This window comes from Theileria annulata, chromosome 4 (genome assembly GCF_000003225.4).
Source record: "Theileria annulata chromosome 4, complete sequence, *** SEQUENCING IN PROGRESS ***".
NCBI classification, from domain to species: domain Eukaryota; phylum Apicomplexa; class Aconoidasida; order Piroplasmida; family Theileriidae; genus Theileria; species Theileria annulata.
Window position 1 is genome coordinate 1,604,169 of NC_011098.1, and position 25,690 is coordinate 1,629,858.

The 25,690-nt window shown below is 28.1% G+C and overlaps 10 protein-coding genes across 10 annotated transcripts, besides 13 other annotated features; 5 read left to right on the forward strand and 5 right to left on the reverse strand.

Moving 5' to 3' along the window:
* Window positions 1–88: 88 nt before the first annotated feature.
* Window positions 89–8,466, forward strand: TA09840 (DNA polymerase epsilon (catalytic subunit), putative; the record flags this gene model as incomplete). Its single annotated transcript, XM_948353.1, has 13 exons — window positions 89–3,065; window positions 3,168–4,372; window positions 4,480–4,912; window positions 5,111–5,258; window positions 5,365–5,518; window positions 5,594–5,800; window positions 6,000–6,091; window positions 6,187–6,367; window positions 6,520–6,804; window positions 6,954–7,133; window positions 7,274–7,477; window positions 7,681–7,829; window positions 8,049–8,466. 13 exons carry the CDS (start codon window positions 89–91, stop codon window positions 8,464–8,466), a joined length of 6,633 nt encoding a protein of 2,210 aa, XP_953446.1.
* A 1,354-nt stretch (window positions 8,467–9,820) lies between these two features.
* Window positions 9,821–10,467, reverse strand: TA09835 (uncharacterized protein; the record flags this gene model as incomplete). Its single annotated transcript, XM_948354.1, has 5 exons — window positions 9,821–9,875; window positions 9,904–10,003; window positions 10,116–10,155; window positions 10,191–10,253; window positions 10,372–10,467. 5 exons carry the CDS (start codon window positions 10,465–10,467, stop codon window positions 9,821–9,823), a joined length of 354 nt encoding a protein of 117 aa, XP_953447.1.
* An 86-nt stretch (window positions 10,468–10,553) lies between these two features.
* Window positions 10,554–12,230, forward strand: TA09830 (uncharacterized protein; the record flags this gene model as incomplete). The annotated part of the gene is made up of 13 exons (XM_948355.1): window positions 10,554–10,723; window positions 10,755–10,944; window positions 10,976–11,029; window positions 11,107–11,167; window positions 11,199–11,238; window positions 11,270–11,287; window positions 11,431–11,459; window positions 11,493–11,544; window positions 11,680–11,742; window positions 11,775–11,803; window positions 11,832–11,908; window positions 11,936–12,014; window positions 12,103–12,230. 13 exons carry the CDS (start codon window positions 10,554–10,556, stop codon window positions 12,228–12,230), a joined length of 990 nt encoding a protein of 329 aa, XP_953448.1.
* Window positions 12,231–12,340: 110 nt separating this feature from the next.
* Window positions 12,341–12,883, reverse strand: TA09825 (uncharacterized protein; the record flags this gene model as incomplete). The annotated part of the gene is made up of 1 exon (XM_948356.1): window positions 12,341–12,883. The coding sequence occupies one exon, from the start codon at window positions 12,881–12,883 to the stop codon at window positions 12,341–12,343; it is 543 nt and encodes a 180-aa protein (XP_953449.1).
* Window positions 12,521–12,589: a sequence feature (1 probable transmembrane helix predicted for TA09825 by TMHMM2.0 at aa 99-121).
* Window positions 12,884–13,001: 118 nt separating the features above from the next.
* On the forward strand, window positions 13,002–14,955 carry TA09820 (serine/threonine kinase, putative; the record flags this gene model as incomplete). The annotated part of the gene is given in 12 exon segments (XM_948357.1): window positions 13,002–13,077; window positions 13,189–13,386; window positions 13,418–13,541; window positions 13,581–13,618; window positions 13,643–13,678; window positions 13,696–13,712; window positions 13,747–13,838; window positions 13,981–14,171; window positions 14,283–14,385; window positions 14,416–14,665; window positions 14,698–14,863; window positions 14,894–14,955. The coding sequence occupies 12 exon segments, from the start codon at window positions 13,002–13,004 to the stop codon at window positions 14,953–14,955; spliced, it is 1,353 nt and encodes a 450-aa protein (XP_953450.1).
* Window positions 14,956–15,263: 308 nt separating this feature from the next.
* Window positions 15,264–16,940, reverse strand: TA09815 (SfiI-subtelomeric fragment related protein family member, putative; the record flags this gene model as incomplete). Its single annotated transcript, XM_948358.1, has 1 exon — window positions 15,264–16,940. One exon carries the CDS (start codon window positions 16,938–16,940, stop codon window positions 15,264–15,266), a length of 1,677 nt encoding a protein of 558 aa, XP_953451.1.
* Window positions 16,941–17,465: 525 nt separating this feature from the next.
* Window positions 17,466–19,737, reverse strand: TA11380 (DEAD-box family ATP-dependent helicase, putative; the record flags this gene model as incomplete). Its single annotated transcript, XM_948359.1, has 6 exons — window positions 17,466–17,642; window positions 17,855–18,139; window positions 18,230–18,283; window positions 18,435–18,695; window positions 18,812–19,293; window positions 19,389–19,737. The coding sequence occupies 6 exons, from the start codon at window positions 19,735–19,737 to the stop codon at window positions 17,466–17,468; spliced, it is 1,608 nt and encodes a 535-aa protein (XP_953452.1).
* A 115-nt stretch (window positions 19,738–19,852) lies between these two features.
* Window positions 19,853–22,542, forward strand: TA11375 (uncharacterized protein; the record flags this gene model as incomplete). Its single annotated transcript, XM_948360.1, has 2 exons — window positions 19,853–22,100; window positions 22,250–22,542. The coding sequence occupies 2 exons, from the start codon at window positions 19,853–19,855 to the stop codon at window positions 22,540–22,542; spliced, it is 2,541 nt and encodes an 846-aa protein (XP_953453.1).
* A 162-nt stretch (window positions 22,543–22,704) lies between these two features.
* TA11370 (uncharacterized protein) lies at window positions 22,705–24,209 on the forward strand (the record flags this gene model as incomplete). The annotated part of the gene is made up of 7 exons (XM_948361.1): window positions 22,705–23,051; window positions 23,089–23,315; window positions 23,347–23,477; window positions 23,507–23,545; window positions 23,577–23,717; window positions 23,888–24,111; window positions 24,143–24,209. The coding sequence occupies 7 exons, from the start codon at window positions 22,705–22,707 to the stop codon at window positions 24,207–24,209; spliced, it is 1,176 nt and encodes a 391-aa protein (XP_953454.1).
* Window positions 22,870–22,938: a sequence feature (5 probable transmembrane helices predicted for TA11370 by TMHMM2.0 at aa 56-78, 98-120, 169-191, 277-299 and 330-352).
* Window positions 22,996–23,051: a sequence feature (5 probable transmembrane helices predicted for TA11370 by TMHMM2.0 at aa 56-78, 98-120, 169-191, 277-299 and 330-352).
* Window positions 23,089–23,101: a sequence feature (5 probable transmembrane helices predicted for TA11370 by TMHMM2.0 at aa 56-78, 98-120, 169-191, 277-299 and 330-352).
* Window positions 23,246–23,314: a sequence feature (5 probable transmembrane helices predicted for TA11370 by TMHMM2.0 at aa 56-78, 98-120, 169-191, 277-299 and 330-352).
* Window positions 23,661–23,717: a sequence feature (5 probable transmembrane helices predicted for TA11370 by TMHMM2.0 at aa 56-78, 98-120, 169-191, 277-299 and 330-352).
* Window positions 23,888–23,899: a sequence feature (5 probable transmembrane helices predicted for TA11370 by TMHMM2.0 at aa 56-78, 98-120, 169-191, 277-299 and 330-352).
* Window positions 23,990–24,058: a sequence feature (5 probable transmembrane helices predicted for TA11370 by TMHMM2.0 at aa 56-78, 98-120, 169-191, 277-299 and 330-352).
* A 346-nt stretch (window positions 24,210–24,555) lies between the features above and the next one.
* TA11365 (endoplasmic reticulum lumen protein retaining receptor (ERD2 homologue), putative) lies at window positions 24,556–25,493 on the reverse strand (the record flags this gene model as incomplete). Its single annotated transcript, XM_948362.1, has 3 exons — window positions 24,556–24,902; window positions 25,068–25,246; window positions 25,348–25,493. 3 exons carry the CDS (start codon window positions 25,491–25,493, stop codon window positions 24,556–24,558), a joined length of 672 nt encoding a protein of 223 aa, XP_953455.1.
* Window positions 24,616–24,684: a sequence feature (3 probable transmembrane helices predicted for TA11365 by TMHMM2.0 at aa 60-82, 103-125 and 182-204).
* Window positions 24,853–24,902: a sequence feature (3 probable transmembrane helices predicted for TA11365 by TMHMM2.0 at aa 60-82, 103-125 and 182-204).
* Window positions 25,068–25,086: a sequence feature (3 probable transmembrane helices predicted for TA11365 by TMHMM2.0 at aa 60-82, 103-125 and 182-204).
* Window positions 25,147–25,215: a sequence feature (3 probable transmembrane helices predicted for TA11365 by TMHMM2.0 at aa 60-82, 103-125 and 182-204).
* Window positions 25,410–25,493: a sequence feature (Signal peptide predicted for TA11365 by SignalP 2.0 HMM (Signal peptide probability 0.733, signal anchor probability 0.063) with cleavage site probability 0.459 between residues 28 and 29).
* Window positions 25,494–25,690: the final 197 nt, after the last annotated feature.

Genomic DNA, 25,690 nt, shown 5'->3' on the forward strand with positions numbered 1-25,690 from the left:
ATATTTATGCAGTGGTATTGAGTTTTTAAAGTAATTTACTAAATGTGTAAAATGTAAAGTTTAAATATAGTAAACCAATTAAAAAAAGATGGAGAGAGTTGAAAGAGCTCCAAACTGGAACACAAACGGGAAAAGATGTGGATTCCTGTACAACGTCGTGGTAACAAACGTAAAGGCGTCGGTGGATTTGAAGAGATCAGTAGAACTAAAGAAAACTATAAAGCAGTCGTCGAGCCAAATTCGAGATGAAAAGGATTCAGATAACTTTTATAGCAATAAAACAAGTTTGAGTGCAGAGAACCAATATAACTCAGCACTTACACTTCATTTTGTGTCTGAAGATGGTGCTGAGTGGAGCACGTCACTGATATACTCGCCGTATTTTTACATTGCAGTTTTGCGTGAAGAGTTGATGGATATAGCGTTACAGTTTCTGTATAATAATTTTAGAAGCCATTCGATAGGACCAGTGTTGTTAGAGCCGTGTAGAAGAATAGACCTGTCACTCCCGAACCACCTGGAGAAAGTAGATCCAGTAGAAGGTGTAAGTAAACATAATTTAGCCAAGTTAATAAAAATAAGCTTTAAAACAATAGACCAACTTGAGCGAGGACGTGATATGATAACGTCACTAAAGCGCCAATTTGAAAAGGATAATCAGATAAATGAGTCTAAAAATGAATATGATGAATTTGATGAGGATGTTTTCTCATCAAATTATCAGTCAAAAACACAATACGACAATTTTAACACAGTGTCTAAGGATAGTGAAATAACAGTTGAAGGTATGGGATTAAGTAAAAAGTATGCATCGAACTCAGTATTAAGAATAATTGGAGAATTGTATGAACATGACGTGTTATATATTAATAGAGTGTGTATAGATTTGGGAATAAGATGTGGGACATGGTATGAGGTAAGACGTGAGGATTTTAACGTTTCAGTAACGCCTTTGGAAAAAACAAGTGTACCTCCACTCAACGTCTTCGCATGGGATATCGAGTGTTATAAGCCGCCACTCAAATTCCCTGATATGGAAACCGATGAAATTATGCTCATCTCAGTCATGTTCAACGGCCAAGGTTATTTAATAGTAAACCGTACCATAGTTTCAAAGGATATTGCAGAGTTTCTCTACCAGCCAAGAGAAGATATTGTGGGAAATGCCTGCTTCAAAATATATAACGAAAGGACTGAACGGGACTTGTTGATGCGATTTTTTTACCTAATTAACTATTTGAAGCCTCATATATTTGTAACATATAACGGCGATAACTTTGATTTCCCATACGTCAATCGCAGAGCTGAGATTAACGGGATTCATATGAACAAGGTTTCAGGGTTACATCTCTCAAGTGAGTTATTTCAACACGCCGCAATTTTGAATATGGATTGTTATAAATGGGTTGAAAGGGATTCATATTTACCCTTTGGCTCCAGAACTTTGAAACAAGTTTGCAAACTAATGTTAAAGTATAATCCGGTAGAAATCGACCCTGAGGATATGGTACATTTAGCCAGAGTAACCCCTCAAAAGTTAGCAGTTTACAGTGTTTCAGACGCCGTGGCAACCTACCATTTATATATGAAGTTCATACACAATTTCATTCTAGCACTTAGTTATATTGTGCCTTTAGCCCCAAATGAAGTCTTAAGACAAGGTGCAGGAACGCTTTGTGAAAATTTACTCATGGCACAGGCGTACGCCAATAATATTCTATTTCCAAATAAACACATTCAGAAGGCAATTCGGTTTTATACAAATCCTGAAACTGAAAGACAACATTTGGTTTATGAAAACACTTACATTGGTGGAAGAGTAGAGAGCCTAAGGTGTGGAATCTTCAGAGACGATCAGGCTGAAAACTTTGAACTCTCGTCCTCGACATATGATGATCTCATTAATAACCTTGAAAACTCACTCATTTACTGGGCTAAACATTCTAAAATTATCAACAATATTGATGAAATTGATATTATTAGTGAAACCCCTATGAAAACTAATAATCCAATGGAAATAGATAATAGTATGGAAACTGATAATCCCGTGAGGACGGAAAATTCTGTAGGAATACCTTCAGAAAGATTGAGAAGGATATTTTCTAGATTTGATAATTTTGAGCAAGTGTATAAAGAATTATGTGTGAGATTAGGTAGATTGAGAGATGAGCCGAATGTGAGGACATATCCAAGAATCTATCACTTGGATGTGGGTGCAATGTACCCGAACATAATCATAACACAGCGTTTACAGCCGACAGCAATAGTGGACGAGAAGTTCTGTGAAAAGTGTTCATACTATTCAGAGTCTGAGCGTTGTCAGAAGCGAATGCGCTGGAAACAAAGACTTGAGATTTCACCTATAGACAAGAGTCAAATCTTAGTGGTGATGCAAAATTTGAAGGCAAGAACATACCAACCGTCAGAAATCCCATATCAACACCGTGAGGAGACATTTGAAGATTCAGAAGTTGATAGTGACACACAAGAAAGTGAACTTAAACCGAAAGTGAGGACATGGGAACAGCTTACAGAGCGTGAAAAGGGTGCACATTTACAACGTGCAGTAAAGGCGTGTTCTCAGAAGATTTTTAAAAAAACTCGTATATATAAAGAGGCTGACGTTGAGAGTATTATATGCCAGCGTGAAAACCATTTCTACGTACAAACAGTACAGACGTTCAGAGATCGACGTTATGCATTCAAGCATTTGAAAAAAGAAGGTGAAAATGAGCTAAAAGAGTTGATTAAAAATGGTTGTAACGATCCAGTGCTAATCAAAAGTGTGAGAGAAAAGATATTAATTAATGACTCACTTCAACTGGCATATAAATGTATATTGAATAGTTTCTATGGATATGTCAAGAGAACAGGCTCAAGATGGTATAGTATGGAAATGGGTGCTATTGTAACTTATACCGGCGCTTCAATTATCGATTCCGCTAGAAAACTTATTGAAAAAATCGGAATACCAATTGAACTCGATACTGATGGTATCTGGTGCATGTTACCAGATATTTTTCCAGCTGTTCTTGATCTTACATATACCGTAAATACTCCCGAAGGTAATATAATAATCAAGTTGATATATAAATTTTAGTTAATATATTGATTTTATCCCTAATTTACCAATTTGATAGTTAATATATTTAAATAATGAATTATAGGTGAGAAGAAAAAGAGTGTGGAATTGGAATATATGACAACAGTATTGAATATGTTAATAGCTGAGGAATGGACAAATGAACAGTATTTGGATCTTGAGGAATCAGGTCGATATGTGACAGTTCAGAAGAATGAGATTTTCTTTGAACTTGACGGTCCATGGCATGCGATGTTTCTACCAGCTTCAGAGAAATCAGAGGAGCTATTGAAGAAACGATATGTGGTCTATAACCATAACGGACAAATTGTGGAATTGAAAGGCTTTGAGATAAAGCGACGTAGTGAAATGAGGATGATTCAACTGTTCCAGGAGGATATTTTCCCTCAATACTTGATGGGTCAGACAAAGGAACAAGCATACCAAAATGCGGCTAAAGTAGCCATTTCCTACAGAAAAATACTCGATACAAGAGCTTCAGACTTGGCTGATGATGACTTGTTTGACTTACTTTTATCGAAAAAGACTGTTAGGAAGCCTGTGATAGAACAGCCACATCAAAAGTGTTTTGGTATAACTTCAGCTCGTAGACTTTCAGAATTATTTAAAAATGACAGTTACTTAAATGATGCGAATTTGTCAATGTCATTTTTATTAGCATCTCAGCCAACAGATGCACCAAGAACTGCTCGTGCAATACCAATTCAGACATTTAAAGTTGATAAGACAGTCCGTTCACAATTTCTAGCGAAATGGCTTAAAATTCAACTTTCAACAGCAATGAGAATGTCATCACGTGATATCCTCGATTGGAACTATTATAAAGAAAGGATTGATACTCAGATTTTAAAACTTGTAGTATTACCTGCAATCATGCAAGGATTGATCAATCCAATACCACAAGTTGAGTTACCCAAATGGGTTAAACGTAAACAATCAATTCTAGATAATAAACATCATACCATTTCATCATATTTCAATACCATTACACAGAATATTATTAATACTAATCATACGGTTAAGAATATTGAGAATGAGATAGTGGATGATGTAATAGATTGGTTGGAAGAATTGAAGAAAAAGTGGATTAAAAGTGTAATAAATTTCAAGAATATACAAAAGAATACATTTAATAAGATAAATTACAACTTACATAAAGAATTAAAATCGAAATTATTAAATGGAAAATCACATGGATTAGATTTTGATGATTATTATTCACTCTTTACTGAAACTTGGCATATTATTGATTTCACATTAGATCCACATGTAAATTTATACTACCATAGACAGTAGTTAAGTATAATTATTATAGTTAGTGTATTACTAGAGGTACTGTAGTTAGTGTAGTTATAGTAGGTGATAATTATGTGTAGGAATGTGGATATTTGAATTGTAAAGTATCAATATATAATAAACCTGTAATATTAAATGTTAGAATAGAATTATGGCGTAAATTATATGTCAACAGTAATTCTAAATTACAATTTACTACCAATACTAATACTAATGGAGCTACTGGTACTACTAACGGTACTAATACCACTAATACTAATGGTATAAATATGAAAGAAGTTTATATGAAAGAAATAAAAGATAATTATTTTTTACCAAGAGGTGTTAATCAGATGAAATTAATTGAACTTGAGATGAAGGAATCTTATTTTATAAAACATTTAAAAAATTCTATTAACTCAATATTACATAAAACTATTGAAGGTGTTTATGAATCTAAAATTCCTGTTACATTTGATTTCATTAGTAAAATCGGTACTATTATCAATATACGTAATTATACACCAAATAATGGTATCCTCATATACCCATAGCACCCTTAATACCTAAGTAGTTACTACTGTTAATAGGCCTTGGATACCTCTAATTATCTCTAACTAGCCTTAAATAGCCCTTAAAATAACCTTAAATACCTAGTACCCTTAAGCCTTAGATACCTAGTACCCTTAAGCCTTAGATAACCTAATGGCTATTAAATAAATGATATTATAGTATTAAGTGAAGGATTAGAATTTAAATCGAATAGTATAAGTTCAAATATATCATTACAAACAGTTGATTTGAATTATTTAAGTGATTTCAATATAACATTTGTACACATTTTTCATTCTATAGATAATGATACTAAAAGACGTAATAGGTTTCTATATACCATAATTTTCACTATAGATAAACTATTTTAGTATTAATTGAGTTATTATAGTTAAGTTAATAGAATTGAGTTATTATGATTGAATTATATTTAGGATATATGTTGGAATATATAATAGAGGAGAACATTATGTGAATAAAATATATATTGGAGGACCAATAGTGTTAAAAAAATATAATGAAGAACAATTTTCTAATATTTCCTTACCAATATTAGAAAAATATAAACAAAAATGGATTAATTCCAATGTATCACTTAATTATAGTATATAGAATAATTAGTATAGAAATGTCTATAGAAATGTGTATAAATAATGTGTTTAGGATATAATTGGACAATATATGAATCCATATATATTTCCAGATTGTTTTGGATATGATTATACTATTGATATTGAAGGTTTAGATGCTTCATCAACAGCATGTAAAAATATATTAAAGAAAGTTGATTCTTATCTTAATTCATTAAGACCATCAATTTCTAAAAAGAAACATTTTCTATACATTTATTCTTCAATTGATAAATCTGAAGTAAATTATATTCTCAAATCATATAATTAATTATATTAGTTACGGTGCTTGGTCACACAGTAGTAGTTAAGTAGTTCTTAAGTAGTTAAGGCTATTAGGTAGTTCTTAAGTAGTTAAGGCTATTAGGTAGTTAAGGTGGATTTAGTTCTAAGTATTAGAGTAGTATTAGTTAGTTAGATGATATAAATAATTAATATAGTTGGGAGAATGGTCAAAAGGTGAATATTATCCAGTATATTTTGATCCTATTGGTAAATCACATCCACAAATATTATCAAATCTATTCTTAAAGTATTAATTTTACACTTAATAATTTTAGACTAATACTCTAATTATACAATTCTATTCTTAAATTAATTCTATTTAATGTGTAAAATTTATTTTAGAAGTTCATTTGAAGAATCAATATCATTATTAAGTAAACAATTTAGTATTTTTGAGGAGAAATTATCATTATCAAGAATCTCTGCAATACCAATTTTTGTTCTATTATCACTTAATACACTTGATACTTTCAAATGTTTATTTGATATCATGTATTCTAGAGCACTCAGAATTTCAAATACAGTAATACCCTTATACACCATTAGAAATAGATAAATTAACTTATTATTAGATAATTCCAAATAACCAAACTATTAAAAATAGTTAACTCTCCAATTAAATATTCAGATAATTAAACTATTCTACTGGAATTAAATGTGTAATGATATGATTAGATACTTTGGGGTACAAATGAGAGTGGAGTAGATTTAGGAATAATACATTTGAATAATACACATTGTGATTATGATATACAAGAGAATGAAAATAATTTTGATTTTACATTACCAGGAATTTATAGATCATATGGAGCAAAAATAACATTTAATCAATCAATAATGTATAATGCAATTCTACTTGAATCTAAAATGAATGATTATAATAATTTCGAACAAAATTCCAATAAAAATGAACATGAAATTGATTTACATTCTTCCATTTTTCATCCTAATTCTTTCAAAGTATTCTATTACTCATTTAGAATTTAGTTACTTATGACCTTGGGAATTTAGTTACTCAATAGCCTCGAAATTTAGTCACTTATGACCTTGAGAATTTAGTTACTCAATAGCCCTGTAATCTAGTTAAGTGAGAATAAAATGTTGTATAGATACTTGGTACGATGTTGGAGAATTTAATGAATTTAACGAATTTAGTATATCAAAAAGTTGATTATGTTACATTTCAAAATATAGTTAACATGTGTAGTTATCTCAAATCTTGGTTATCTGATCCTACAAGTATATTATATGATCCAGCACTTTATTCTATGGTATCATATACTAAACCAGTTACTAATATTCTAATACCTAACTAATTACTGTATACATAATTACTGTACTTAGACTACTGTTAACTCGTAACTACTAATTACTGCTAGTACTTAATTATTAGTATTATATTATTAGTATTAATTTGATGTATATATAGGCTATGGTTGGTACAAGACAATATTTAGTGAGATTAATGAAACAATTATTAATAAAACATAAATTGAAAACAATACATGTGGATCCAACTTATATAATTGTTCAATCTGATTGTATAAGTATAACTAAAGGAAGAACTCGAATTGAAGAAGCACTTAATGATTTAGCTTCAAATCAATCCAAATTCAAAAATACACCATTCTACGTTTGTACTTATTACTATAGTACTACTTAATTACTGACTACTATATTAGAGTGGTTAACTACTAGGGATTACTGTAGACTACTATAGCCTAAATAGGCTTAACTACCCTTAGACTACCCTTAGACTACCTAATACCCTTAGACTACTGTACTACACTACTGTACTAGGCATATTACATTTTTGTGGTTATAAGAATTTTATAGGTTGAAGAAGAATATGTAGCAATGGTACAAATTGATAAGAATAACTATATTAGATACAAAAATTATGTTGATGCTTCTAAAGAAAATTGTACTGAAAATTTAAAAGTCTTAGAATTCATGCCATTAGCTGTCGAAATGTTCATCAGATAGTATCAATTTATCCTTAACCACCCTTATATAGTCCTTAACTAGCTAATAGCCTTATTTAACCATTAGATAGCCTTAAAATAGCCTTAATTAGTTAATAGGCTTAAATAGGCTTAAAAAGACCTATTACTCCTAATTTCCCTAAATAGCCCTTAACTACTACTAAATACCCTTATACCCCTTATTTAACCTTAATTTAATCCCTAATTATTTGATTTTAGTTTTATGAAGACAATAACATTGGATCCGTTATGGCGTAGTTTGAAATCATATTATGAAGACAAGAATAGTGAGACGAGTTCGGATAGTATAGAGCCATTGAATTTGGTTCGTACAGATTTTCAAAGGATATTAAAGAAGATTCAGGATATGATAATTCATGACTGGCATCAGCCAGGCTCATATTTCTCCAGACTTTATGATTTAATTTCAGACACTGAAACCTTTGCAAAAACATTTGATAAGAATAATAAACTTGTTAAAATTGAATTCCCAAGATTACCTGGAACCACTTTAAGTGATTCTGATGATTGGAGACTTGTAACTATTAATCTACTCTTACATATTATGAAAATTGATAAATCACTCGATTGGACTAATTTCTCACTCATTTCATCATTCGACGTATGTTATACTTAATAAACCTAAAGTACCCCAATGGGCCTTAAAATAGCCTTAGGCAGTCTTAGTAGCCTAATACCCTTAGATAGTCCTAAAATAGGCTAAAATGGCCTAAAATAGCCTTAACTACTTAATAGCCCTTAGATACCCCTTAACTACCTAAAATACCCTTAGATAGCCCTTAACTACTAATTAATGTTTGAATATAGGAGAAAATGTATAGATTATATATGTTAACATCACAAAGTGAATATAATAATAATAATTGGAAATCACCTTCAAAGTAATTAAACAATTAAATAATTTGTATTAGAGAATTGGAATTAATGTCATTAAGATGTTCAAATTGTTTTATGGTATCAGATTTGGATGTGGTTTCAACACTGTCATATTATCAAAATGATGATGATACTTTTTCATATACTTGGTAAATTTTTATATATATATTACATTTTAGGCCTTGTAAAATATGCTTAAAATCATTTGATAATACACAAATTGAAGCCAAATTAATACAATATCTTGAAAATATTTTTTATGCATATCAAGTTCTCAAATTCAATTAGTTATTCAGTTAATTCAGTTAATTCAGTTAATTAATTCAAATTTAAGTATTTGAGTGTATAAAATGTTTAGGCACAAGATTATATATGTCCAATATGTAAAAGTGTAAAGAATATATATAGAAGAAGTAATTGCACGTAAGTCAACTTAAATAAATAAATTAACAATTGTGTTGAATAAATAAACAATTGTTGAATTAATTAATTGAATAGATGTGGTAAAAAATTTAATAATCGTTTATCAACAAGTTATTGGGAGTAAGTTATAAATATATTAAAAAAATATTTTAGAAATTGTTTTTCAATAGCTTCAGAAATAGCACAAGCGGCAAATATGAAAAATCTTCAAGAATGTCTTGTAATATTCAATTCTTTAATATAATATTTCTATACATTAGTTACGGTGCTTGCTCCAACAGTAGTAGTTAAGTACAGTAGTATAGAGTGGTTAAAGAGTATTTAGGTAGTTAAGGAGTAGTTATAGCTAGTTAAGTAGTAGTCTACAGTATCCTAAGTAGTTAATAAGTATCTAAGGGTATTTTATGAGTAGTTAAGTAGTTAAGGCTATTAGGTATTTAAGTACTTAAGGCTAATTTTGGCTATCTAAGGCCTATTTTAGGCCTATTTTAGACTATCTAAGGCTACTTAAGGCTAATTTAAGGCTTATTAGAGGTATTTAAGGCTTATTAGAGGTATCTAAGGCTATTTTAGGCTATCAGATATTTTAGTGTATTTAGTAGTAAAATCACTATTTGATACGATTTGTTATGAATGATTCCATTCTTGATGGAAACTGAAATAAATTATTTTTAATTATAAAATACCATTGAATGTATTGGTTCAAATGCTAATGAAACTATTTCTCTAAAAAAATTATCATTAGAATTGTTACCTAATTTTATTCTTATGTATTTTTAATAATCTTTGTTCAGCTTCTGTAAATTCTTCATTATCTGCTCTCTTTTGTACATTTTCAAGCATCATTATTCCATCTAACAATTATTCAATAAATATTAATATGAATTATTTAATCTCAAGAAACTCAAGAAACTTAGTAAAATTAAGTTAATTACGTAAAAATTAAGTTAATTGTGTTTTTGATACCTAATGATGTTAATGTTTCTTCAATGTCTTCATGTGGTGGCTAAAATATAAATTAAATTAATTAAATTTGATTACATGAATATTAATAGCAAAATCAGCTAAATCTTGTATACCACTCATTACACTATTTCTAACATTCTATACATTAAATTAATATTAATTATATAATTAAATGTGAAATATGTCTAATTAAGAGGGAAATATCGTAAATGTGTAAAGATATATGTAAATGTGTAGAGATATGTTGTAGAAATACCATTCCAAATGGAAAAATATTATTTTGTTGATTTACACATTTAATAAATTTAAATTTAATAATATAATATATTAATAATATAATATAATTTTTCATTTAAAATATAATAATTATAATATTATAATTAATTAATTGGATAATTAAATTTCCCCATTGATGTTGTTATTTTAATATTATTATTAATGAATTTTATTATATTTTTATATATTAATTTATTATATTCATTAATATATTTAAATTGTACACTAACTAATGGGAAATCGGATAGTAATACTAACACTAAGGATAGTACTGAGGATACTAGTGTTAAGGAGGAGAATGAGAATAAATCATTAGGATCATCATTAACAAAGTAAATATAATAATAATAATATATTAAATAGTGATTTGGATAATTTATCTGAAAATGTAAATGAAGTAGTAGAAGAAAATGAAGATTCTAATGAGATGGTCACACCTACTGAAGTGGGTGTACCTACTGAAGTGGGTGTACCTACAGAAGTTGGTATACCTACTGAACTGACCACACCTAAAATTGTAACACCTGAAAAAGATTTACATGAAAAAATGAAAGTAATATTAATATAATAAAAATATTTTTTAGGAAAAGAAAATTAAAAATAATTATCAAATTGAATTCAATAAAGATTTTTTCAACGTAATTTACTATTAAATTAGCTATAATATATACAATTTCTATACTACTGAATTAGCTGTATACTATTGAATTATTAGGCTGAGAAATTGGTAGAAAAACAATATAATAAATATATAAAAGGAACATATGAATCTTTGGGTAAATTTTAAAAAATAAAAAATTTAATTAGATTTAATTAAATTTTCAACTGAATATTTAAAACGATTTTGGTAAGCTAAAATAAATAAATAAATTTTATAGGTTTACAGGACAATGCAAGTATCCAATATTCATTAACATAACTTTTATTAAGTTTATTGGAGAATCAGTTTATTCACCTTATTTAGTCTATTTAGTCTATTGGAGATTCAGTTTATTCAGTCTATTCAGATTTGGTTTAATGGAGATTAATATTTTTATAGGCGTAATTATGATTTAAAATGTCCTAAAGGTTAGGGAAATTTTGAATTTAATTTTGTTTTAGATTGGATAGAAATTGAAAATGGTTGTAAAGCTCCTAATAATTATACTGGAGAGTAAGCTAACAAATTTAACCTAACCTTAACTTAACCTTAATTTAACCTTAATTCAACTTAATTCAACTTAATTCAACTTAATTCAACTTAATTCAACTTAATTTAACTTAATTTAACTTAATTCAACTTAATTAGTTGTAATAATATGAAAGATTTTAAAAATATGTCAAGAGAAGAGAAAGAAGAATTTTCTTGGAGGTTTCTATTTAAAATGGTTTAATTAATTTTAGATGTCAAGTTGAATGGCCTTGTATAAATGGTATGATAAATATTATTAATTGGTATAGAAAAACCAATTTATGAAGGAATAGAATGTCCATTTGAATGGATTCCAATTTCAGAAACAATTTGTGTAGCACCAAAGGTATAAATATTAATGAATAATTTCTAGACATATGATGGAATTTGTTCACCAATTTTAGATATTTCCAATTTCAATATAACCAAAAAAGCTTACTACGAATACAAATGTATCTTGAAATTAGTGTTAAATTAGTGTTGAAATTAGTGTTAAATTAGTGTTGAAATTAGTGAAAATGGTAAATAAAATGAATTTAGGTAAAGTTAAGTGGAGTAGAATAAATTTAACAAATCAATTTGAGAGAATCAATGGGATTAGTGGAGATAAGGGAAATGAGGGAATCAATGGAATTATAGAAAATGGAATTATATATACTTTAATATAAATATTTGATAATAATCCAAAAGGAAGAAATTTTTTCATAATTTCATACAAAATATATAAAATTAATTAATTTAATTTGTAAATTAAGAGATTAATTTGTATATTAATTTGTTAATTTGTTATTAATTTGTTTGGATTTGTATTAATTTGTTTGGATTTGAATTGATAATTTTCGATATAATCAAGTTCAGCTTCAGTTAAATTAGCTTTATCAAGTAACATTTGTCTAAGTTTACGTTGTCTTCTAACTTTCATAGATTCACCTAAATCAAATGAGAAGTTGAAAATTTTACCTGGTAAAAGAGTAAAAATAGCATAACCCGTGACTAGAATTATTAAAATGTTGGTAATAAAACTACCACGATCTTCTTTATAACTTACAAACCATCTACCACGCTTATATGGACCAACTTTCAAATTATTACCAGTTTGACCACCAATTATACGTTTACGCCATTCATAATTTTCTTCATACAATCCATTAGTAGTAGTACCAGTAGTAGAAGTAGTAGTATTTAGAGTAGTATTAGTACTATTTAGAGTACTATTGAGAGTATTAGTATTGAGAGTAGAAAATTTTTGTAATGTGTTGTAAGTAAATTTAATAAAATTATTAAAATTATAAATTAAACTTTTTTGATAAATTCTTAACATTATATAATATAAATTATATTATTGGAATAATTAAGAATATTTTAATAAAATTTTTAAAAAAATGAAAATTTTAAAGATTAATGATAAAATTCGTTAATCTAATTATTTAAATTCAGTAATGACTACTGGAAGTTCACTTAAAGGTTATACTATAGGAACTACTCTAGGTGTTGGTTCATTTGCCAAAGTTAAACGTATCATCAAATACATTACTCATATATCTCCTCAATATATTAAATAATTATTAGTTAATTTATATGTATATAATTTGTGTATAATAATAATTATGGTAAATTATTGATTAGTTGGAGTTGATAAAAGTAATGGTAAACAAGTGGCAATAAAGATAATTGATAAGAGTAGAATGGCAACGATGGGTTTAATAGGGAAATTATCAAGAGAAATCAGTGCACTTCAAGGCTCATATCATAGGAATATAATACAACTTTATGATATCGTTGATACTCCTGATACTATTTTCTTAATTATGGAATATGTCGATGGTAATTATTAATTTAATCAATATTGGATTAGGTGGTGAATTATTTGATTATATATCACAAAATTCAAGACTTTCTGAAGTTGAAGCTATTCGTATTTTCAGACAAATACTTTCCGCTGTTGATTTCTGTCATCGTAAAATGGTAACCAACCTACAGTAGTTCTATAGTAGTCTTAAGTAGTTAAGAGTATCTAGGGTATTAGCTAGTCTAGGTACTTTAAGGCTATTAGGTAGTTAAGGACTATTAGGTAGTTAAGGTTATCTAAGGCTATTAGGTACTATCCTATTTAAGGGTAATTAGGTAGTTTAGGTAGTTTAGGTACTCCGGTACTGTATTTAATGTGTATTAATAATGTATTAGTTATGTCATCGTGATTTGAAACCAGAAAATATATTAATTGATCGATTTATGAATATAAAATTGGGAGATTTCGGATTATCAAATTTCATGAAGTTTGTTCTAACTAACCCTTAACTACTTAACTACTGTACTTAGTCTACTATAGACTAGTTAACTACCCTAGACTACTCTACTGGAGACTACTGTACTACTAAATACCCATTACTTAGATATTTAATATACTTAATATTGTAGAGATGGTGAATGTCTTAAAACACCTTGTGGATCACCAAATTATGCATCACCGGAAGTAATTTGTGGTAAACCTTATGCTGGACCTGAAATTGATATTTGGTCATGTGGTATCATCCTATACGTACTACTTTGTGGTAGTTTACCATTTGATGATGATGAAATACCAACATTATTTGGTAAAATCAAATTAGGTAATACATTATCCATTAATTATACTATTCTACTAACTACCTACTACCCCTTACTTAGACTACTCTACCCTTAATTAGACTAATTCCACTCTTTAATTATATGATTGTTAGGAAAATTTTATGTACCGGGACATTTGACAAATGATACAAGATGGTTATTACATAGAATGTTAGATGTGAATCCACAGACGAGAATAACAATGAAGGAATTATTGTAAGAAATTTGGAATTTAAATTGATTTAGATCGCATTATCTATTATCAGGATTTGATACAATAGGGCTCCAAATGGAAGATCATACATATATTAAGCTAGGTAAATGTTTTCCAAATGAAATTATTGAATACGTTAACCAAAATTATACTGTGGATCCGTATAATCCACATAACGTCCATGTTGAAACTCCGAAAAATGTCTTCACAATTGATAATGATAATCATACTTGGATACTAGGAATTCATGGTATTAAATCAGAATTCGCATGTATAAACAAAGTAACCTAACTATAATAATTATAATTGTATAGATTTGTATGTATTTGGCGGAAAGAGGATATGTATGGAATTCAAGAACAGGATATAGATTATTATGTAAACATCGTGAGAAGCCATATAATTTCGTGTTTCAAATTTATAAATTGAGATACAAGACATATTTACTCGATTTACAATTATCATCAGGACCAATTTTCCGTAAGCTTTTCACATAATTATTTCCCATAGCTTGCCTACATGAAGGACAAAAAATACTCAATGAGATTAAATTAATCTTATTTAATCATTAATATATACTTTTAAATATTGTAATGTATAATAAATTGACTAATTAAAGTCTAAGATGTAGTATGTGTATAATATAACAAATGAGACCATAATACCCTATGTAATATACAAATGTATAGTTAATATACTCAGTAACATACCTATAGTACCTTGTATACTCGTAACTAATACTCAAGTATTACTAATACCCTAGACTACTTAATATAGAATACTATGGGAGCAAGCACCGTAACTAATATACCATACTTAGTATACTCACTAATATACATCTAACACCCAATATATTTAGTATATATATAGTATAATATGATTAAGAACAATAAGTGGAAATATCTTCGGAAATGAAATTGACATTGGAATTGTTAATAATGAATCGTCGGACAGTATGATTTAAAAAGAAGATATTTAACCGGTTAATAAGTATATTAATGCAAATTAAACTTAATTTCACATAGTCTGAATTCTCAGAAACACTCCAAAGTTTAATATTCTCATACTCAACCATATGACAATCCACATTAAAAGTAATAATGCAATCACAGTTTTTAATACAAGCGTCAAAATCACAAGTGCTAATAAGATTATAATTATTATCATAGAACTTAAACTTTGTCAAGTCAATTCCCAAGTGAGATATGTTTTCCCAATTCTGATCATCACAAGTAAAAATTAGACATTTGTAACTGGAAGTTAAAGTTAAAAGATATGTTTTAATGTCATTTATGAGTATTACTTCCTTAGAATATTCATTGTTCTCAGAACTCCAAATCAAACTATTTTCAAAATTTGAATCAACAATTTTAGTAAACTTGAACCCCTTTTTGCATTCAAATTTACTAATTTCACCAAATTTGTAATAGTTCCTATTCTTGTCATTGGTGTTACTAATGTCAAGAGTTATGGGTTTACCAGTTTTATCCTGTAAAATCCTATAATAATTATCGTTAGGATAAAAGTCTGAAGAAGTTGACATGTATTTAGGTTTTTTGAACTTTTGAGAATTATTATCATGGTAAAGTTTAATCTCAGTGTCGTCCAAGTCAACAGAGACTGACTTCCCATTAGTATATCTAACCTTAATAATATTCTTTATTAAGTCATAAATTAGACATTTTGTGATGACCTTTTCTGAATTTTCGGGGTTCGGATCAACAAAACTAATGCAATACCTCATGTAATATAATGAAACTTTATAATCAAATGAAATGTCCTGAATGTAATTGTATGCACTTTCAACTTCAGTTCTGTACTTGAAATTACTCAAGTTGACTCTGCTGTCAGTTATATCTACCCAATTCTTGCACTTGGGAGACCATTTTAATAGTATGTAATTGTAATTTACCAGCAATATTCCAAGGTATTTTTTGTCACTTTTACTATATAATGACACATCTTTGGCACATTCAAATGGGTTGTTAGCTTCCCAAATCACAGTTCCTAATCCATCATTATCAACAGAGTCCACAATTTTATTAAACAGGTGATTAAAAGTGGCGACATAGTTTGTGTAATAGCTAGCGTTTAAAATAGCTTCAAATTCAAGTGCTGTGTAATTCGTCTTTGAAGTCTCAGAACCCAAAACCTCATACTCATATTCATTTGTACTATAACTTTTCCCAATGTCTAGTGTGATCTTATCATTCCTCGTCCAGACGCCATTTCTCTTGGCGAAAATTCTATAATCGCCATTAACTAGGCATAGACACACTTCTCTCGTCTTTAGAGAGTTGCCAAACTTTAAAATTTCAAATGCATAATGGCTTGAGTTACCGGCCTCCCACATCAATACTGGACCATCCTTTTCCCCGGTTGAGTCTATGAGTCTTCTAACTGCGTAACCTTTGTAACATGTGTATTTCCTCTTTTCCTGGTCTTCAGTATATTTAAACTCGTCTGTTGAAGTTTCTGTTCTTATGTCCAGTACTATGGGCTTGACTAAATGTAAATATTTTAAACTACTGTTAGGAATTCCGTTATTCACTGACATTATTATATTCCACAGCTGTATTTAAAAAATTAATCAGATTCACAATTAAAATATAAAATTTCCGCCATTAAAAATTAGATCCACCAAATACTACATACTAAACCTTATTCTCATCTTTTTTAGATCTATTATCTACTCCTAATATACAGACTCTTAAATTTTTCACGGTATTATACTCATATTTGGACATAATTTTACATAATTTTAAACCCTCAAAACAACTTAATTCTCATCTGAATATTATATACACATACTATATATATTAATACTAGTGTGCGTCAAGTAATTCTTAAAATTTACAAAATAATAATTAAATAAAATTAAGAATATTTAAGAAAATTTCTCTTGGTTTAACAATTTTACAATTTTATGTTGAATTGGCTAGTTAATAGATCTTAAGGTACGTTAGTCTTGGCTAGACAAAATAATGGGACTTGTGGCTATCAACTTGAACAGGGTCAATGGATTCCAACTGAAACCACTAATACAAGTTAATCTATTCATGTATATATAGTATTTATGAGATTATTTATGTAGTTGATTGGATTTGTTGAACTTGAGTAGTCTTGATTTGGTTCGATTTGATGGTTTAGTATTCAGGTCAACTTTAGGTGGTGTTGAAAATCCAAATGACTTTGCTACTCTTTTCAAATCAAGTGAATGTACATTAAATATATCCTTCAAACTATGTGACATATATGCCTAATAATCCATTACGGTGTTACGTTACGATGCTTGGTCAAACAGTACCCCCGCAGGGGGAGATATATAACTAACTAATGAACTAAAGGAACCCTGTAATAGCTAACCAACTAACTACTTCCTAAGAGCTAACTAACCAACTAAGTATATACCTAACTACTCCCCTAAGGGTACTCCCAGAAGGGATTAATTAAAGAAATAACTGAGTATACATGAAGATATGAACGATAAGCTTCTTTAGATGATCGATTGAGATGATAATTCTTTTCAATTAGTTTCTCCAAATGAATTTGTACATTTGCGATTTTGCTCAAGTTAAAGTCATACTTATTAATGGTCACATTTAGTGATTTTAGATAGTGTAGAAATCCCAATTCTTCTGGCATTAGGAATAATATTGCTTTTCCTTTACCTTCAGCACCACGTGCTGTTCTACCAACTCTATGTATATAATCTTTAGGATCATCTGGTGGATCATATTGTACTATCCAATCTACCTATAATAATATTATATACCATAATTTAGTCTAATTAATATTAAGTCTAATTGAGAAAGTATAATTAAGATTAAATTTGGTAAGAAATACCTTTGGAATATCTAAACCTCTAGCGGCAACATCAGTACATAATAAATGACCCTTCTAAAAATACAAATTATTATATATACTCCTTATAATAACCAAAACTACTTGCTAATACCCTTAACTAGTGACTACTCAGAGTACTTAACTACTTACTATAGAGTATTTAATTACTAATTAGAGTATAGATAAGTATAATTATATAAGATACAGTAGCTTTACAGAAAGAATAATAAGTTGTAAGACGATTAGTTTGTTTCTTTTTACCATGAATACATTTGACTGGGATATCAACGTAATTAAGTAATTCGTCATGGAATTTGACTGAATTACAACTACTGAAAAAGACCATAATCTTCTTATCCAAATTCTTCTTTAAAAATGTATATAATAACATGAATCTATTCTCAGCTTCACATACTACATATCCTTGTTCCAAACCACTCACTGTAGCATTCTCCATACCAGATACCTAACCAACCATTAATAATATATAATTATATAATTAACTATCTAATGGTATTTAAGAGTAGTCAGGGGGTATCTAAGGAATATTCTAGGGGTTATTCTAGGAGTATATAGAATTACTTGTAGGAATATTGGTGATTTAAGTGAAAGTCTGGCTAGATCATCAACATTAGAAGTATGTGTAGCAGAGAATAAAGAAGTTTGTCTATTTTTAGGTAAAAGTTTAATAATTTGGTTCATTTCTTGTTCAAATCCAATTTGTAATATACGATCAGCTTCATCAATTACAAATACCATTAAATTTTTATATACAAATCCTTTAGTATTTTGCATATGATCTAATAGACGTCCTGGTGTAGCAATTAATATATTAACACCTTTTACAAGTTTAAATTCCTCTTGTTTTCTATTTGCACCACCCATTACAAGACCCAAAGTCTGTGGTAAATACTTACAAATCTCCTTCCCAACCTCAAATATCTGTAAACTCAATTCACGAGTTGGTGATATTATCAAACCACCAGTACCATTCCTAGGCATAAACTTAACTTGATATAATACCTCAGCCATTGGTATCAAAAATGCCAATGTCTTACCAGAACCTAATTAATAAAATGAGTTAATAAGATTAGTTAATAAGAATGAGATAATAAAATGAGATAATATGATGAGTTAATAAGAATGAGTTGGTAGATACCAGTTTTAGCTTTACCAAGTACATCTTTACCTTGAAGTAAAGGAGGAATACATTTAGCTTGGATTTCAGTAGTTTTAATAAAATTATTCTCAGTTAAAGCTTTAAGAATTGGTTCAGAAATCTCAAAATCTGAAAATAAGGAATCCGAAAAATAAACATCTCCATTATTATTCATTTCAACATCATTATCATTAATATGAGAGTCATTAGTATGAGAATTAGTAGTATGAGAGTTGCTATTGGTAGTATTTAAGTCGGTACTATGTAAATCAGTACTATGAGAGTTGTTATTATGAGAGTTAACAGTATGTGAAGAAGATTCTGAATTTTTAGAAATTGAATTAATCATTTTAATAATTTACAAAATAAATCTAATTTATATATTAATACAAATAATAAATTTGTTACCACACAATTTATTCAATTTATTTTATATAAATATATAATATTTTAAATGTTTATAAATGGTTTATAATATTGGAAGAAAAGATAATATAAGAAGTAGGGATGATATTAGAACAAGAGATGATAACAGAACTAGAGATGAAATTGGTAGAAGAGATGATGGTTATAAACCTTGGTTTAGAAACAGGAGCAATTATTCTAATTCCAAATCCTCATCAAAATATTTAAATAATTCCAATACTTCAGAAGATACTAAAGATTATTCTAATAGACATAAATATCATTTTCAATCTGATCGCAATTCACCAAAAACTCCATTTGATACTCTTAATAACAATAATAATACAAATAACTCTAATAATACACAGAATAAGGATATAAATAAGGATAATGAGGATAATAATGAGAAAAATGAGAACATAGAAGAATTGGAAGAAGAAAGTATATTTTCAAAGTATAAGAATGAGAGGAATTGGCGTTATAAGAGTAGAGAAATATCAGATGAACGTCGATTAGTAATTTTAGTTCGATGTTTGGATTCTGATGTCACTGAAGATAATATTGAGTCTGTAGTATCAGAAATAGCAATTAAAAATGGATTTTCAACCCCTAACAACGTTAGCATTTGTTCATTCCATACGAATAATATTTCTGGTGAACTTAGGCCTATTAATACAGGCACTATTCATTCTCAATCAAGTGTACCAGGTTCTGGAATCACATTGGAGCGTGTTGGAATAGTGAAATTCCCTTCAACAAGTGCCGCAGATCGTTTCATGTCATCTACACGTAAACGTACAATTAAAATCAATGGCCGAGAATATTATATTCAATATGACACGAGTGATAATGTGACTGATGAAAGTGAAGTGGCAAATACAGAATTAGCTGCGGCAATGTCAGACGTAACAAGTTTACTTGAAAAGAGAAAATTGAATTCTGATTGGACCTGTCCTTCATGTAGATTCTTAAATTTTGCACGTAGAGTAGTTTGTCTTACTTGTGGTCTTCCAAAACCTACTGATGAGGAGGTGGAAATACAAAATAAAGCTATTGAAATTGAAGCCATGAATCAGGCTAAAATATTACAATCAAGTCTATCAGATATTTCCTCATGGCTAATACTCAAAAATCTATCACAATCTGATGATATAATCAAATTAATCATTACATTAATTAATACTATACAATCATCTATAGATTATATTCAACGTGTTATTTATATTACTCCCGTTACGGTGACTGGTCCAACTACTAATATTACGGGAAAGGGAGCTGATTCTATGGGTATGGAGTGTACTAGTAGTAAGGATACTGAGGGAACTGGTGCCGTTGGAGCAAGCACCGTAACGGACACCCTAACGGAAGAAACTAGAAATGGATTTATGTTTATAATATTTAATAATAATAATATAATTGAACAATATTTGAAAATGAAGGGAGGAATAAGAACATTTTTAATACAATGTAATAATTTATATTATAGAGTTGATACTGTTAATTCTAGAGAACGTCATGCCGCTGAAGAATTATTCAAAAAAATCAAATTACAAACTCTTAAAAATTCATTCCATACCAATACCCTTATTAGTAACTCCTTTAACCCAAATAATACCCTTAATCCTAATAATACCCTTAATCCTAATAATACCCTTAATCCTAATAATACCCTTAATCCTACTACTATGGTCAACACTGGTATTATGGTCAACACTGGTAATTTGGTAAATCAAATGATTAATGGAAATATGTTGGATATGAATGATATAAGTAATTTGAAAATAAAATATACAAGTATAAATAATATAAGAAATCAATTAAGTATAAGTGATCCACATGAGATAAATAAAATGTATATGAAAAGTTGGATGTCGGAATGTATATTATTACCAAATGGGAAACCAGATATTGGTACATTTCAATATGATCCCAATTCTGATTATTTCTTTGATCATCAACTTTCATTATATTATGATGCCGCTAGTGGTTATTATATGTCACTCACTGGTAATTATTTCATCTATAATGAACAACAACAATCATTAATACATGTTATACCAAATAATAAATCTATACATTTCAATAATCAATCCAATAGTGACAGTGTGAGTGTTAATGGGAGTGGGAGTGAAGGAGTTAATGTAGTAGATGGAGGAGTTAGTGGTATGGAAGGAGTAGATGAAGTTAATGAAGTTGGTAGTGGAGTTAGTAAAATATTAAAATCAGCAATGAAAATAGCAAAAGAATCACAAAATAATTTAAAACAGTTAATTAATATACAATCACAAAATCAACAACAAAATACAAGTAATAATATATAATTAGTATTAATTAGTAGTTACGAGTTAACAATATTAATTCAGTAGTTACGAGTTAACAATATTAATTCAGTAGTTACGAGTTAACAATATTAATTCAGTAGTTACGAGTTAACAATATTAGTTATTAATGTTTAGTAATGAAAAATGTGAAGAATAATGAAAATGTAATAAAGAATATAAAAAATGTTAAGGAGAGATTTGAATTTAAGAATGAATCTGATGATGAATGTGATATGGAAGTTGATACAACAAATAGTAATGTAAAAGAAGTTAAATCATTAGGAAATGGAATAAATTATGAAAAAGGAATAGAAATTAATAATATTTGTTTTATTTGTCTTCGAATGTTTGATAATATTGAAAATCTCAATATACATCAACAAGAATCCAAATACCATCAAGCACTACTCACACATAACAATATTTAATATACTTTTACAATATTATACATTTAAATTAATTTTATTAATTAATTTTTGATAATTTTATTAATAATTTTATTAATAATTTTATTAATAATTTTATTAATAATTTTATTAATAATTTTATTAATTTTATTTGAAAATGAATTATAAAAATTGATATTAGAAATGTTTAAATGTTTATCATTAGAAGGGAATGAAGTATTAGAATCAAATGTAAATGAGACGATATCAGATTTAATACCATCAGAAGATGCTTTAGTATTAATACTTGATTTATCACCAGGTCGTTGGTATTTAGGAGTTGCTCCAAAACCAGAAGAACCTGAAAAACGAATTTATCTACATAATTTCTTCACAGTACTAGCAAACTTTCTAAAATTCTATGGTTACATGTCTGTTAGAAATAAATCTCTCATTATTGTAGCCAATAATCATTCATCGTATCATTTTACACATATACTCCTATTTACTCCTATATACTCCTATTTACTCAATAGTTTGTTGTTTAGTTTGTTATTTAAATTGTTATTTGTATTAATAATGTATTAGTAAGATATTGTATGAAGGTATAGTATATAATGATTGGACTGATTCTTGTTTTGGAGGTGATAATTCCAACTCTGTTGATACAAATTTAAAACTCATGTGGAATAAAATCATTGATTTCATTAATGAAGGATTATCTTATCCTGATTCTGATACTCAATTAACATCAGCCATTTCAATGGGTTTTCTATGTATCAATTATTCAGTTTATATTAATTTTAGTTTTATTAGTTTGATGTTTTATTAATTTTGTATATTTAGACTTGAATAGAATTAAATGTACAAATGAAGGATTTGGGAGGAAAATAATCATATTTGATATTTCAAATTCTGAAAATTATAAATCACAGTATATTGGACTGATGAATATCGCATATTCTGCTCTATCACAGGTTAATTAATTCTCTTCACTCCATTTTAGAATATTACCATTAACACTTTCGCATTAGGACAGCCATCTGTATGTTAAATTCCCTTAACAATTGGTTTAGAGAATTTTAGAACAGCTAAGTGCAATAACAAATGCTAAATATCTACTCGTTTCAAAACTTCTCAACTTTGATTTAAATTTTAATCATATTAATCAATATCTAACACAACTCATTACTGTATTAATCTTATTCATTATCTTAGTTATATAGTCAAATAACTGTAGTAATAGATATTAGTAATAGTACTCTAGATAGTCTAGACCTAAGTAGTACCAGTACTTTAGCCCTAATACTCTTAACTACCTATAATACTCTTAAGTACTATAGTCTAGTAAACTAGTTAATGGTATTTGGAATATGTATGAATATAGTTTTGGTATTTACCATCAGAAGGAATGAGTGAAATGTTATCAACAAATTTATCATTTGATTTTGGAAATGTTGGAATATGTTATTGTCATTATAAAAGTGTAGATGTAACATATTTGTGTCCATGTTGTTTTGCAGGTAATTTTTATTCATTAATAAGATTCATAGTCTATTGTTCGGAAATTGATGATAAAGGTAAATATAGAATAATTTGTATGGTTTGTGGGTATGTTTAGGAATTAATATATTGAATTTAGATCAAGACTTACTAGAAAACTTATTAAACAGAAACTCTCATCAGAAGCCGATTTCTCCAAAATTTAATCTTATCAATATTTTTAATATATATGACTAACTAATATACCCCTATTGGTCTAGTACTTAATACTCCTAGTACCCTATGTAATATACAAGTGTATACTTAATATACTAATATACATATAGTACCTTGTATACTCGTAACTAATACTCAAGTACTACTAATACATAAAACCCTAAGATACTCCTAATACTCTAATACTATAGTACCCTATATACCCTAGTGTATATCACTACTATACACCTAATACCAAATATACATACTGGTATATACACATGTATATTAATCTTAATATACCATACACTATACACCTAATAACCAATATATATTGTGTATATTTGTTATATGAGATTAGACATCACCGGTAAATGGAAGTACAAGTTTTTTACCATACCATTTGGATTTAGCAAAGTAATAGAAGAAGTCGACATAGAGTGCAGTTTGTATGAGTCCTGCAACCCAGCAAATGATGCAGACATATGGTGGGCTTTCAAAGAAGTAGCGATAAACCCAATTAACAACATAAAGTGCTCTATAAGCTCCCATTGTAGCAACATAATGTGACGTTATATTCTCAACTTCACGTTGTTGATATAACATTGTTAATTGGGGTAATATTGCTACACTTTCTAACCAAATTGAATATGTCCATAATACATCAAATACTTTATATGTCTTTGTAGTTACTAATGTTAATACTACACATTATTATACAATAATATAATTAAATATAGGAGGAGTGGTACTAGTAGTAGTGGTACTAGTACTATAATACTCTAACTACTCTTAAGTAATCTACAGTAGTCTAATTAGTAGTATTGAGTTTAGAACACCAATAATTTATAAATTAAATAATATATTACCTAGAACTGGTCCTAGTAGATATTTTTCATAAGAGAATTTATCGATTTTACGGTTATATGTTTGTGAAATTGGTGCTTTGAACCTTATCAGATATATAGAAAATGCTGTTATTGTTATAAATAACACCTTCATCACCGTATTATAAACACTTATAAAATATAAAAATAAATCAACATATCTACAAACATATTTTCATCCAAATAATAATAAATTAATAATAAATTAGTAAAAATAATAAATAATATTAAAAATTGGTATGATAAGTTGATGATAAATTACCTGCATATGAATACAATGAGATAAAGTTCTTGCATTCGAGCAGAGATTCCAAGACAGTTTTTAGAAGTTTTAAGTTTCCAAATAAGTAAAAGAAGACTTACAACGTGGCACATATCGCCACTTAAACGGAACAAATTCATAGACATATTTACAAAAATATATTAAATTAAATAAAAACTTGTTCCATAATAAAATTAATTTCTATAGAAACATAAAAATAATTAATTGAAATAATAAAATATAAACAAATTTTTTTAAATATATTTTTTCAATATTTATTATATAGAAAAAAATATTAATAATTTAATATAACCCAACAACATATTACACATTTACTAAATCT